General features: G+C 44.7%; 1 protein-coding gene across 1 annotated transcript in view; it reads left to right on the top strand.

The window, feature by feature from the left end:
* kif5c (kinesin family member 5C) overlaps positions 1-14833 on the top strand; it is a 48714-nt gene that overhangs the window by 13318 nt on the left and 20563 nt on the right. The window contains exons 3-11 of the mRNA XM_088606255.1: positions 144-217; positions 2293-2397; positions 3383-3431; positions 3988-4043; positions 4234-4321; positions 4622-4746; positions 5142-5246; positions 5919-6067; positions 12849-12997. Coding sequence (XP_088462381.1) covers positions 144-217; positions 2293-2397; positions 3383-3431; positions 3988-4043; positions 4234-4321; positions 4622-4746; positions 5142-5246; positions 5919-6067; positions 12849-12997 — 900 coding nt within the window. The remainder of the gene's footprint in view (positions 1-143; positions 218-2292; positions 2398-3382; positions 3432-3987; positions 4044-4233; positions 4322-4621; positions 4747-5141; positions 5247-5918; positions 6068-12848; positions 12998-14833) is intronic.

The following is a 14833-nucleotide window of genomic DNA, read 5'->3' as shown; positions in this document are numbered from 1 at the left end:
TTCTGTGGAGTATTGCTGTACTTGTGTAGTATTGCTGTACTTGTGGAATATTGCTGTACTTGTGGAGTATTGCTGTTCTTGTGGAGTATTGCTGTACTTGTGGAGTATTGCTGTACTTAGCTGTCGCTGGTGTTTTTCCACAGATGTTCTTGGGGGCTACAATGGGACCATCTTTGCGTACGGGCAGACCTCCTCAGGAAAGACACACACGATGGAGGTAGGCTGTGGTTCGCCCTGTGTTTTCCTCTTTGCTCTGTCTTACAGCACCAGCTGTAGAGGAGTGAAGACAACACCGCAGAAGATGACAGGCAGCAGTGGGTAACAAAGACAGACCTCCACTTCCTGATTTGTACTATTATTAACAAAAAGGCTTTGTGTGCAAAACTAGAAATCCTGTTCAGCACCTGAATAGCACTGATGGGCCGGACACACTGTTCTCCCGGTGTCCGCTGGACAGACCTAGTCATCTGAGTACGGCAGAGCCAATGGGAAGGTTCTTTGGTTTCTTTTTAAAGCATTGCGCTGATCTGGTTGCCTTTATCCACAGCTGCACTTTGTAGAATTGGCACCTTCATGTATAGTAACAGGAGAAGACATGGATTTTAAAAAAGCACAAGCCAAACACAAGAGAACACCTTTTTTTCTGCAGTGTTTTGACAACCTTCGTGAATTTTGTGGTCTTTATGAGGAGTTGAAGACTTTGTCTTCAGTTATCATTAAAGAAAGTCAATGACGTTCGCTGTCACAAATTTAGGAATTGGGGAAATTCTGTTTTTTATTTTTTACTGTTATCAACTTCAAGTTTCAGCTTTGCTACACATTAGGCTGGATAAAGATAAATTGGATTAAGTGTGTGGTATTCTTGTCAGCAATATTTGTGATAGTCTGGTTTAAAGCTTACATTCTTACACTAATGAGAAGCTATAAAATGTAATAAAAGTGATTGTATTGTTGTACAGAATAAATAAACACTCTAACATTAAGTATATCTGATTAAGAAATCAGATCAGGAAATATTTTTTCAAAAGGCAATTATTCTGCCCTTTGTTTTGCTTATAGTCTGAGCTCAGGAAGCCCTGTAGCTCTGTTATAATTAAAGAAAAACTCTACAAGGATTGTAGCTGGTGCAGCACTCTGCCTTCCCACTGAAGGAACTATTTTAACTGTCTTGTACACACCAGACAATAGGATTTCCTCCTTTTCACTGTGCCTCAGATCAGCAGCCTCCACGATTCAGGTTTAAAAGTGTTAAAAGTCAGCAATACGATTATGATGGAACCTACATTGTGAGTGGGTATTACATTGAATCAAGGAATTCGGTTGAACTACTGAGAGCTTTGCTCAGCGTAGAACCCTTCACAAAGTAAAGAGGACAGCTTTGTTGTGTTTAGCTCTAAAAATCCGCAGCATGCAGGAATATAGTAAGCCATTATTCGAGAAATGGTAATGATTGACAGCACATGATCTTGAGATTGTTTCTACAGAGGCTGGAATGATCCTTACATTTTCATTGGCACTCTGTAAGCCCTAATGCAGTACATTCTTAAAAATCATTATTGTGTGTGTGCTGTTCACACAAGCAGATTGTTGACAAAGCAAATGAGTGAGGGCCCTAGGGTGAAAGTCTGGTGCTCCCGGCATGCTTAGTTAAATGTAATTATCCCTTCATGCAACACCAGGGATCTCAGGGTAATCACTGTGAGGGAGATGCCAGTACTAAAGAAAAATATTGAGAGCTGAATTCTACTCGAAGTATTTTTAAACGCCCCTCACAAACCCCAGCACAACCACCTCCTTTCCCTTCAGGCAATACAGATACTTACAGTGAGTTAAGATTTTGATTGCACTGGGCCACTGAGTGGCTGATTTGATGGAAATCAAACCTGAACGAGGCAGCAGTCCATTCCTGGAGCTGTGTGCGTATCTCACTGCTGTGCAGACAATGAAATCAAAACTCCTCAGAGACGCTGGGTATTTTATGATCCATTAATATTGGAAACTGGATTCACAATAGGTTCTTTCAAGAACAGTGGGTTAATTTGTTTTTAGTTGTAGTGTTTAGCTGCATTTTGCCATAGTTTTGAAGCATTGATGAGCTGACACCATTTTGTTGTTCGGTTCTTCAGCCTTTTCATTGGTCTCATTTATTCCCTTTGCTGAGCTCTGGCCTGTTGGTTACCGTGCTGTGCCGGTCCTGTGTTGCTCAGTTTCACGTGTCCAGTTGTTTCTCAAGACAAGCCGTCCCGCCCCGGGATGCTTGTGTGTGAGCTGCTGTCCTGTCCTGTTCCTCAGGGGAAGCTGCATGACCCTCAGCTCATGGGGATCATCCCCAGGATCGCACACGACATCTTCGATCACATCTACTCCATGGACGAAGACCTGGAGTTTCACATCAAGGTGAGCCAGGTGTTAGACAGTGGCTGGAGTGGAGTGAGAATAAGCAGTCTCCACTCTGCAGAGCTGGGTTCCTCTGGTGATGCCTTCATAAGCTGTCATGCTGAATTACTGTATGTGTCGGGGCATTTATAGGCATTTATGTACTGTATTAAGTATGGTGGGAATTTTTCCCAAGTTTTGTCCATATCATTGCAATGGAAGGTGAAAAGTTTCCTACTGATCAAACTGAGTACAAAGCAGGAAGAGGTGGTTTTGCATTTAAAATCAGTGAGCAGGCTTGAGTGTTGTAGACTGAAGATCAGTGAATGGGTCCGAGTGCTACATAGCAGAGCTAAGTGCTGACTGCTGAATATCAGCGACTGGGACTGACTGCTGCACTGTGCACTGGAGACCAGAAACGGGGACTGACTGCTGCACTGTGCAATGGAGATCAGAAACTGGGACTGACTGCTGCACTGTGCACTGGAGATCAGAAACTGGGACTTACTGCTGCACTGTGCACTAGTGATCAGGGACTGACTGCTGCACTGTGCACTGGAGATCAGAAACTGGGACTGACTGCTGCACTGTGCACTAGTGATCAGGGACTGACTGCTGCACTGTGCACTAGTGATCAGGGACTGACTGCTGCACTGTGCACTGGAGAGCAGGGACTGGGACTGACTGCTGCACTGTGCACTGGAGATCAGAAACTGGGACTGACTGCTGCACTCTGCACTAGTGATCAGGGACTGATTGCTGCACTAACGACTGATGATTGAAGCTGAGTGCATCCTGGGTATGTGTCATGCAGTATTACTCATTAGCTGTAAAGTTGTGTTTAGCTTGTTTTGATGCATTAAAACTAGGGTGGCAGTCTCAGCTCATGGAGGGCTATAGTGCTTTCTCAGCTTATAGCCCTAACATCATTCACCTTTGGCTAGTGCCATTAATTGATTCATTTGATTGATATATTCTCTCATATGTTACATTTCCCTTCCTTCAGGTGTCTTACTTTGAAATTTACTTGGACAAGATAAGAGATTTGCTAGATGGTGAGTAGGTGTCCAACAGACAACTCTTTTTATCTCTTGGGTTTGGAAAAAAAAATCCTAAACAGAGGTGCACAGATGTGGAGTGCAGGGAGCCAGGATTACCCCCTGTAGAGGCAGACTGGAGAGGGAAAGTGACGCAGGCAGCACACACCGTGGGCACAGTTCTGTATGTAACACTGGCATAACAGTGCTCTGCGCAAATAAAGTGACCTGACAGATGTAAAGCACAGGGAAGATTGTGACATGTTGAAAGCTGTGAGTCCCCCTGATCTTCAACAAGCTGACATCAAGTAGTAGGAGCTGTTAATGCTGCAGGACCTGACTGTTTTTGCTTGCACTAATGTGAAAATCGAATGACCAAATGAAGGGAAGCACAGTATGTCTATACCAACTTCTTTTCTGTTTCTGTTCCAGCTTCCACAAACATGGTTATTTTAGATGCACACACACGCACAGAGTCTCAGTAGACTTCAGGGTCTAGCTCAGCACTGAACTAGGAGATGAAGATCTTGATCTAAATTAATGCTCATGTGGTTTCTCTTCTGTTTGTTTGAAGTTTCCAAGACCAACCTCGCTGTGCATGAGGACAAAAACAGAGTTCCCTACGTGAAGGTAAGCAGGTTGTGAGGGGTCTACTCGTCTTGTTCCAGGCTGAAAGCCCCACGCTTGTTACTTATTTTCTTCTTTGACCTTGAAGAGTTTTTTTCTGGAGAATCTTGAAAGCTGTAAGGCAGCTCTACAAAGCGGTGTTTGGACGCTCTGAGAAAGTGGAGGCTGACTGGAAGCTGGTGTTTTCCCGCAGGGCTGCACAGAGAGGTTTGTGTCCAGTCCTGAGGAGGTGATGGATGTCATCGATGAGGGCAAAGCTAACCGTCATGTTGCTGTTACCAGTATGTATCACTGACAGTATGTTGCGTTATCTTCACTGCTCTCAAGAAGTTATTTGCTGACTCATGAATTTTCTAAGGCTACAGTAATGCTGGGGTTTTGTATGTGACTATACTAGAGGGGCTTGGTTCTAGGCACTTTTAACTCAATCTAAGAATCTGCCATATTCTAGATTATAACTAAAATAAAAGGCTTTATCTTTTATTAAACTTAACAAGTTTTAAAGATTGCATACTTAGAACATGTAGTTATCATGTTAAAATGACAATTGCAATGCGCACTACTTTGTTTGATTTGCGTAGATATGAATGAGCACAGCTCCCGGAGCCACAGCATCTTCTTGATTAACATCAAACAAGAAAACGTGGAGACAGAGAAGAAGCTGTCTGGGAAGCTGTACCTGGTGGACTTGGCTGGCAGTGAAAAGGTCGGTCTTCTGAACGTAGCATGTACACAGCATCATGATGGCACCACCTTACAAACCTGTCTCTGGTTCTTGTTTTTAATGAAGAGAAGATGTGCATACTGCATTTCCTGGCTGCTGTGGGGCGCCCTGTGAACTCATTGAAAGGAACACTGTAAATCAGGAAAGCTGTTAGAGCTGGACTGCGTTGTGTAATGAGGAGCTGTGGAACTACATATGGATCAGTGAAATGTCAATCTCTGCTTACATCCGCATTGTCTGTCCTCACAAAGCCAACAAATGACTTTACACTGGATGTATTGGAGCAATAAAGTAAGGCTTGTTTGCCTTTAGGAGTGGAAGAACCTGCTCTCTGTCTCTTTCTGGCATCTTATTCTCTCTGTTATTTATGTTCTCAGGTCAGCAAAACTGGAGCAGAAGGAGCTGTATTAGATGAAGCTAAAAATATCAATAAGTCTCTGTCAGCGCTGGGGAATGTCATCTCGGCACTCGCAGAGGGAACTGTGAGTCCTCCCGTCTTCACTCACTGTTATCTCATCATTATTTATGTCTGAGCCTCACAGTAATGAGAGACTGAGGCTCTTTGCTGCTTTTATATACAAGAACGACAATATTTCTACTGAGAGACTTAATATGGACATCACATACCAGGGCAGTGTGATAAACTCTCTCCATTCTGCATGTAAATGTAGAAATATTCTGTACGGTACTGTTTGTTGATAACAATAAAAGGACTAAAATTATTTGCATGTCTTCACGAATACAGGTACTGTAAGGTTGTCAAGAGTAAAAGAGCTAAAACCAGTTCAGTTAAGAAAATGAGAGACTAAAGAACCGAGAGACATCCTCAGAGAAAACTAGTTGATCATTTTGATTCTTTTCCAGCAGTTACAGCAAGAAACCAACTCTTAAAGAAACTCAATGTCATTAAAGCAAAAAGAAAATACTTATTTGAATGTCTAATATAACTTATTATTGGAGCTACGATGCTTTCTTGATGGTAGAATCAGAATTGGTGTTCTGTGAGCCATCCTATCCTTACAGAGCTAAACCAAGTTTTAACAGAGACAGAAAGGCTTAGAGTCCAAGTCCAGTTCTCAAGAATCATAAGACTATGAAAAATTTCCTCTCTAATATGTATGTTTCTGTCGGTGGGCTTGTCTTTTTGCCTGTAGAAAACCCATGTTCCGTACAGAGACAGCAAGATGACCAGAATCCTGCAGGATTCGCTGGGAGGCAACTGCAGAACGACCATTATCATCTGCTGCTCCCCCTCGGTCTTCAACGAGGCTGAGACAAAGTCCACCCTGATGTTTGGGCAGAGGTAGGTGGGGTCCCTGATTTAGACCCTTGAATTATTGGGATAAGGCTCTTAACAGGCAGTGCTGTGTGTTCAGAAAGACAAGTAAAACACTGCTGCCATGCATTTCAGCTTTCTCTCTTCCCTCTCGACTCCCCCAACGCAAAGTATGTCATGAAGATGTTACAGCTGTTAGCCAACAGCTGTTTTTTCCCCCGGTTTGTTAGAGAACCGAGAAGGACTGTGTGTGTTTTGTTCTAGTCTTTGCCAATCCCCAGGACTGGAGTACGAGAGCCACTAGGAAGCGGTGATCTACAGGATAGTTCAGCTGGATGGGCACAGTCTGGCTGCCCTGGAGTTCCCCCTTGATTCAGCAGGTGCAGCAGTTTCTCTCGCCTGTCCCAGATCTGCTGTGCAGCAGGGCTGTGGTGTGTCGCCCGGGTGGGGGCTGAGCTTCAGAGGTGCATAAACTGGGTCCTCTCCCTTATATTAACTGCTATACTGCATTATATTATATAGTAGTTCAGGTGGGCAGCTGCGTCAGCATGCGTAGTCTACAATGGAACAAGTAACAGGTTTATTCCATGATGAAAAGAGAAGAGAGAAAACACAACATTTCGGCCGTGGAGCCTTCTTCAGGTGTGTCATTATATTATAGAGCTGTTGTCAGTTCTGTACTGTAATATAATTTTCAGTTACTGTTTATCCTGCAAGCAGGGCGATGTGTCAGTGTGGGTTGGCTGCAAAGGCACAAGCAAAGGTTAATTCCTTGCTGAAAGGTACAGAGAAGACACCTGAGCAGGGTCCAACTGTTTTATAGGTAGCTCACATCCCCAGATTTGCAGAAGCGACTCTCTGGCAGGGACTGGAGTGTTGTTTGTGCTGTTTGTGCCGGTGGGGAGGCAGAGCTGTTCTGAGTGACACTGCGGCTCCGCAGGAATACTCGGCTGTGAGTGTCTGTCTGCTTGCCTTCGGGCTCAAGAGTCCGTCTGGGCTGATCAGTAATCAGACATCTCCAGCAGAACCCCAGCTCAGATATAACAGTTTCTCTGGAGAGCAGAACAATGATGGGGATTTGATTGGTGCTGAATTTCAGAAGTACCCCCTCTTCAAAAATGCACCTGTCTCCCACTGTAGACTTTTTTATATCTCTGTTTATAGGTCTTTCAATAACAAGCACCTGTGCATCTAACGGCGACAGTCTAGTTTTTAGTCCTTATAGTCCTTATAGTTAATTGATGATTAGTAAATGAGTAAATGAGACCAGTATATTCTCACTCCCTAACACACTGCAGACAGCTTTATAGTGTTCTATAGTGTTTACTCTGTTCAAACACTTTGCTGCAGCAATCTTTGTCTATAACTGTTGACGTGCAGTCTGCACTATCAGTTTAATAATAGAACAGTAACATTTAATTAGATTTTGTCCGTTGTCAATCAGTGTGATATTTACAATGCTGTGCAAAAGTCTCAGATGTTTTGCACAGTTCTACTTTTTTCATGTTCTTTCTTCTTTGTGCAGCAACACAATTCTGTTGTGATCTGCTGAAATTCTAACCATGTTGTTTTAAGATAATCCTGATAGAGCTGTGTTTTACAGCACATAAAGAAGAAGTCGAACGTTATGGATTTCTTAAAAAGAAACAAATTATGTTAATTTAACAGACGCACACGTTCACACACTCACACCAGGGCCAATGTTCACAGAAGCCTATGAACCCACTAGTTTGTCTTTGGAGTGTGGGAGTAAACTGGTGCACCCAGAGGAAACCCACACGAACACTGGGAGAACATGCAGACTCCACCCAGACGGCTCCCCAGGTCTGGAATCGGACCGAGGACCCCAGAGCTGTGAGGGAGCAATCGTAACCACTGCAGCACCATGGCACCCTAATAAGAATCCGAGTTATTTGAATACTGTAGTAGAAAACACTGGTGGAGGAGATGTTGAGTAATTTGTTGGTTATCATAAATAGACATATTGTGACTCCTGATTGTGTCTGAGAGTTGTGCACAGGATTGAATGTAGTCTGTCGTAAGCCAGAGAAAGGGAAGGGTTATTTAATTGTTGGAACTCCTTCAGTAACAAGTCACGGACCAGCAGTAGGCCTATGCTGTGATGTGTAACCTGATCAGTGTAAATGTCATCTGATTTAAAGGATGTCTCACTGTCCTTCAATACAAATGCAATAAACAGGGCCTCTTTTGATTAAATCGGCAATTGAGATTTAGGTCATATACTGTATTTTGAAAGTTCTGGTTTGCCACTAGATAATATGAAGCTATTATGATTTTTCTTTGTGCTCTAAATTTAAAAAGCTGCTCAGTACAGCGTTAAGAGGGTCTCTATGTCATCCTGCTCGGGGAGTCAGGGCTGTTGAAATATGCAGCAGCTCTGGGAACTGGGATGCCTTTCAGCAAGGTGAAGCTTTCTCAAACCGCCCAGCCGATTTAATGGAATTCCTTCAGACCGTGAAGCACACGGATGTTGTTTTTGCTCATGTAGATACAGCAATTAAAGTAGCTCTGTCTTCTAGCTGTATCGTATTAACTATTTGGATTTCTCACGCTAAGCCTGCTGTTATAAAGGAAGGGGCTTCGAGTCCTAAGTAAGCAGCCAGTGTTGCTCAGGGGCTGCAGGCTCGGCCTGGTTTCTGGCTGTGGCTGTTTCCGTGGGGAGACTATGCTGCTGCAGTGACAGGGACGTGTGCTGACGCAGACCGTGCTGCAGAGGTGGCTCGTCTCCTGACGGGGAGCCCAGCACTCCGGCAGTCAGTTACTAAAGAGAGAGGGGAGGCATTCAGATTCACCCTGAAATTAAGTCTGAGATTTTATCGAGCAAGAAGCCGGAGTGTTAGTGAATGGAAATGACTAGAAAATTACTTCCCCGTGAACGTGCACCGGTGATTAGGATGCAGTACATCAGAGAATGAGCACACAGCAGGTTTAAATGGGCTTTTGTTGGGCTGTGAGTGAGGAACTCAGCCCCCACCCCCGGGGACTGAATACACACAAGCTGTAAGCCTGCTGCAGGTCCGTACAGTAAGGATCGCAGGGGGAGGGGCGGCTTCTGATCATCGATCTGATCAGTCATCATTTTCCCTTTTCACTCTGGTCAGTTCTTACTGTGATTTTTTTGTGGTTGCCATCTAGTGAGATTTGCAAGCAAAAAATAAAGAAAAGAAAAGAAACACATATGCTTGAACGTTTGTGATTAATTTGTTGATAAAAATATGATGAAGGAGTCATAGCTGATATGAAGGATGTTTTTCAGCCAACAAAATGGAGACATCTGTAAAACAGGCAGGATTAAAGAATACTACTGGCTTGTTTTAGGATTTTGGCTTATCCTTTTTGCATTTTTACTAAATACTGTCCAGGGCTAAACATGAATCCTTTCCCTAGTCCTGGAGCTCCATGCTGTATCTGTAGTTGTGCACAGGGAGAGGTTTTCCTTTAGAGAAAACAGGGCAATATGATGACACTTTGGCTGCTCTCTGTAGTAAGTCTGTAGTAAGACGAGGAACACGGTTTCTTGGGGACGTTGCTGTGGAAGGGTGAGTGGGTGAGATACTGTTAACTCTTACACCACTAACCCTGCAGCCAGAGATATGGGCTTGGAGTTAGTCCTTCAGGCTAACAGCAGAGAAGAAAGTAGCACAGCGCAGGCTGCAGACTGAGGTACCATTAGAGCATGCCTCTGTGGTTGCCTTCCTTTCCAGGCAAGAGTCCCCCGAGGAGCCATGCTGCCTGGATTCACAGAGGCACCTGAAGCATCTCCCTGCTGCTCCCAGCTGGCAGCTCACTGGAGCTCAGCAGGTGTGAGCCTGGCCAGTACCTGGATGGGAGACTCCTGGGAAAAACTAAGGCTGCTGCTGGAAGAGGTGTTAGTGGGGCCAGCAGGGGGCGCTCACCCTGCAGTCTGTGTGGGTCCTAATGGCCCAGTATAGTGACGGGGACACTGTACTGTAAAAAGGGGCCATCCTTTGGCCTGACAAAGGGCCTGACTCTCCGTGGTCATTAAAAATCCCAGGATGTTTCTCAAAAAGAGTAGGGGTGTAACCCCAGCATCCTGGCCACATTTCTCCCCTCGCCTTTACCCATCATTGCCTCCTAATAATCCCCATCTCTGAACTGGCTTCATCACTCTGGTCTCCTCCCCACTGAGAGTTGGTGGAGGGGATCCCCATTACCTGTAAAGCATTTTGAGTGGAGTGTCCACAAAAGTGCTACATAAGTATGAGGATTATTATGAGTGCCTGGTCAGTTGTCTACTGAGACCCTGTACAGTTTATTCTTGGTAACAAGATAAGCCATTCATAGCTCTGTTATGTGTTGCTTATTTATCACATGAAGAAAGAAAATGGCAGTGTCGTGTGGTTTAGAAAAGTAATTTCTTTTTAAAATTGTTTCAAATGTTCTACATAATAATTAAATCAGAAATGTATCACCTTACAGTATGTTAGTTGGCTCTTTATGGCTTCAGTCATATGGATCTTTAAATTAATTTGTGCCATTAATTAGGTGTATCCTGTACTCCAGCAGGACTGCTCTATTTTCCCTCCACTGTAAAACCAGACAGACTCTGTGTTTGAAGGTGTCATTGAATCAGTAACAAGCAGTAATCATTTTTCTTTTATTGCCACAGCCCAGAGATACAATACTGCTTTTCCCGTATGCCAGTCCCCTGTTTGGCTCTACTTCCTGAATGCTGTGACTAGATCATCTTTCTGACAGATTTGTTTGTGTCACGATTGTATTCCCTCCTCTTAAGGGCGCTCCGGCTCTTTCACATTTTTCTTGATCAAGTGCACCTGCCTCCAATCCTGTCCCTCCTTAAAAGCCAGAAGCTTACTCTATTCCGGGCTCTGCATTGGAAGACGGACGCCCAGAGGCCCGCCTACCACCAAGTCGCCCTACACCCGCGGCTTGAGGTCCCAGGTCTCCTACCGGCGTCCTGACCCAGCTGAGTCCAGGGCTCAGAGCGCCTGCCCTCGTCAATCCCATTTTTATTCCCTGTCCCTGCACCGGATCCCGTTCCGGTTTTTAACCTCGTCTTGTTTTGTCTTGGATGGATCACCCAGTACTGGACTTTTGGACTTCTTCCTGGTTTCCCCTTTCGGATTGTTTTGGACTCATTCGCCTGGACCACGCCCCCCCGAGCACCAGGGCACAGTTGTCACGCTCCCCTGTTCATCAACCTGCCTAGTTCCTCCCATCTCCTCCCCGTGTCTGTTGCACTCCCTTCCAGATTCTATCGTCTGCATAGGGTCCTGATCTACGCTTCGTAACAGTTTATGCTGTGCCTTTTAATTGAACAGTGAAGCGTATATGTGCCATGTACATTCCTCAGCAAGGAGAGTAAATCACTTGCATGAACAATGGAAGTCTATTCAACAGAAGGAAGATTTAATTTGTTGCTCTTGTTTAGTTATAATAATTGCCCATTATTATCAGTTTTATTCCTGATTTAAGGGTGACTTAAAACACATCTCCTGCAGGCTGGAACCAGATTAAAAGTACAAAATACTGTACACATTATGGGAGAAGAATATCATGTCTATCTGAGTAAAAATCCTGTCTCACCACAGCTGCCAGCTCTGTGCCACACAGAAGACACTGGCAGTCATGGGCTCCCAGGTCATGGGAACACATTGATCAAGACATGGTGCTGTGATGCTGTAGTATGGGGTTTCGTGGTTCTGTATCTGTTCTTTGTACTGTGGCCCTTGGGGTGAGTCACTTGAATGAGTCAGGCACTCTTAACAATCCAGTGAGGAGGCTCGTGAGAGTGGGAGATAGTTTGGCAGAGAAGCTGTTCCAGGAATCTGAGTAGGAAACCAATGGCCTCCCCCTCCAGAGAGATTGACAGCACTACTGTCATATAATCCCTCGTGTGACTTTTGTCTGTATTCTAGGCAATGTGCTGGACATGAATGCGCATGGCACAGGTTGATTTGAGTTTTGTAATAATCCTACAGGTTTCTGAGTAGAATTTGCACTAATTTGCAGTAAGTACATTTGAGACAGGCTTCTTGTTGGTACTGTAGATTAGATGCAGTGTCTGCTGGATCCCTGCCTCTTTTCATTCTCTGAGATTCTCCTGTAATGTGAAGTAACTGAAATGAAAAAAAAAAAATTTATTGGCCAAGTTCTGCTCCTCTGCTTCCTGCTCATTAAATTCCCAAGACTGTTTCATGTAGACACAAGAAAGGGAACAAACAGAACACACTGAACAGTTGCTTGTCTGCACGACTGATGTTTCTGTAGCTCTGCATTACACTGTATCATTTTCCTCTGAGTGGTCTGTTCAAGATAATGGACATGGTTTCATTTTATACACTGCTGTACCTAATGGCACATGTCTCCTTTATTTAAATGAGGATGGCTTTATCCCTCTTCATTTTTCTAATGACAGAAGCTCTCCAAAATCTATTATCATTGTTTTGGGTGTTGAAGGTTAAGGGACTGTTTTAATTAGTCCTAGCTAATGTGGAGAGAGAGAGAGAGAGGCAGCCCTTAATGAATACTGTTTAATTAAAGGGACTGCTTGCTCCCTATTCTCAGAAGTATTGTATCCAATAAGTACACTGAGCCATTTATAGAATCTGCCTCAGAAATAAAATGCATTAAAATGATTGAGTCCTTTCAAAATAATAGTTACAGGCCTCTCAGACTGGGTCACAATAACTCTTCTCAGTCCTCCTGTGGGCCAGTCGTGGGCCGTCACTGCCGAGCGCTGGGCGCGCTGTCAGGCGTCTGGGGCCGAGGGGCTGATGGGAAGGGCTCTCCTCTCCCCCCGCAGGGCCAAGACCATCAAGAACACGGTGTCCCTCAACCTGGAGCTCACGGCCGAGGAGTGGAAGAAGAAGTACGAGAAGGAGAAGGAGAAGAACAAGAGTCTGAAGGCTGTGATCCAGCGCCTGGAGACGGAGCTCAGCCGCTGGAGGAACGGTGAGGGCGGAGGGGATCCGTGTCCGGTGGGCCTCCTGGCTCCTCACCCACGTGTGAGGCTGAGCACAATGCAGTGCAGAATTTAATATCCAGGGTGGGGGGGCGTCCTGCCGTACTTTAATTTGTGTCGAGGTTTTCTGTAAGATTGTTTCCTTCCTCTCGCTGAACGTTTTCGGGGTCAAGGCAAGTCAGTCCCCTGTGCCCTCACCCCTGACCAGCGGCGTTCGTTACGAAGGAAGAGCTCCAGGAAGGCTCCGAACAGACGGAGGCTGCTGCACCTGTCTGGCCTGTTTAGTAGTTTCTTGAATTAGGTCAAAGTGTCAGCTTCAACCACGTGGCTTTGTAGCTCGTTCCCCACCCCCACAACCCTTTGGGTAAAGAAGTGCCTCCTGTTCTTGGTTTTAAATGCCCTTCCACATAGTTGGCACTCACAGTGCGTTTCACTGGTCGCTCTGAAGAGGTTCTCTGGGTGGACTCTGTCAGTGCTTTGGAGTACTTGTATCAGGTGCTGTCGCAGTCGTCTCTGTTCAACAGGAATATAGAAGCACAAACAACTACGACGTTTTCTACTTTTTAGATCAACAACTGAATAAACCAGGAGCCAGCTTCCCAGCACATGGGCTTGTCCATTATCTGTGGTTGGAGATGAGATTGTGCATCAGCTTCACTTGGGAGGGAGGGTAGATTATTATAGACATTACAGCCATTGTTTGATTTTTTTCCCAAATCCATTAGGTCTTATAACTGTATAAATGGGACAGGCTGCTGCAAGCAGACAAACATCGTCTTAATGGTTTGTGCACAGTTTTGAAATTTCAGAATTTCAGTGGATTACACTAAAGATCAGGCTTTCGAAATAGTGAGAAACTATTACAGCTCATCATCCATTCTGAAACATGCAGTTGATAGTATGGCTGATGAAATTGCTTTAATGACAAGCAAAGAGCAGGATCCTGCTCATGGAGAACAAGATTGTCAGTCTGGACAGAAACGTTTATCCAGATGGGACAGAGAAAAAACAATTGCAGTGATGCTTCATGCCGGAGCTAATAATTTCCCCTGATCAGTGTAGCAAAAAACGATTTTTTTTCAGAATGATTATTGTGGTTTTGTTTTGAAGTTATTTTTCAGAATAAGATTCTTTCAGATAAGTGTAGCTTCAATGGTTGGGATTGAAATGTGTGGAATTGTAGGTCACCAATGCGAATGGCTCAGATTGTGAGTGTAATAGATGACAAAAACGTCTACTCTCTCAGAAGAAGAATAAAGTCTGAGAGGCAGTAGTGAAAGTTCCAGACCCAAGAATGCAGATTATTCTTCGTGTTACTGTTAAAAACAGCCAGTATATTTCAGGTGTAGGGCAGTGAGAGATTAGAATTTGAAAAACTAAGTCTGGGGATTAGAACTTCTTTGAGGTCTCTCTAAAACTTCATTATGAGATGATTAGGGACCTACAGCTGTGTTTACTGCCTTCAATCTCGCCATGTAACAGTAAGGGATACATAACACCCCGTGTTATTTCCAATTACTCATTACACCTTCCTCGGGTTATTTGTCATTTCGCTAACGCTGCTTGGAGAGAAAAGCGCCATTGTTGGTTTTCTTGTCGTCGCGCTTATCCTAGCCGTTCTCATTGTGACTTTTGAGTTACGGTGTCGAGGGGAAGTGAAGAGAGATGGGCTCTGATGTAAAGAGGGATGCCGTATTTCCCTGGTGATCGCTGTGCTCTCGCAGTCCCGGGGGGTGGACTGCTGTCAGCCTGGTTGTGAGGAAAGGCGTCCCGACCCCCTCCACCGACCCGACGTCTGCTGCACAGGGATTTCCATCATCTCCGCG

The sequence above is a fragment of the Lepisosteus platostomus genome, chromosome 14 (genome assembly GCF_059453375.1).
Source record: "Lepisosteus platostomus isolate fLepPlt1 chromosome 14, fLepPlt1.hap1, whole genome shotgun sequence".
Classification (NCBI taxonomy): Eukaryota; Metazoa; Chordata; class Actinopteri; order Semionotiformes; family Lepisosteidae; genus Lepisosteus; species Lepisosteus platostomus.
This window is presented reverse-complemented; position numbering and strand designations above follow the sequence as displayed.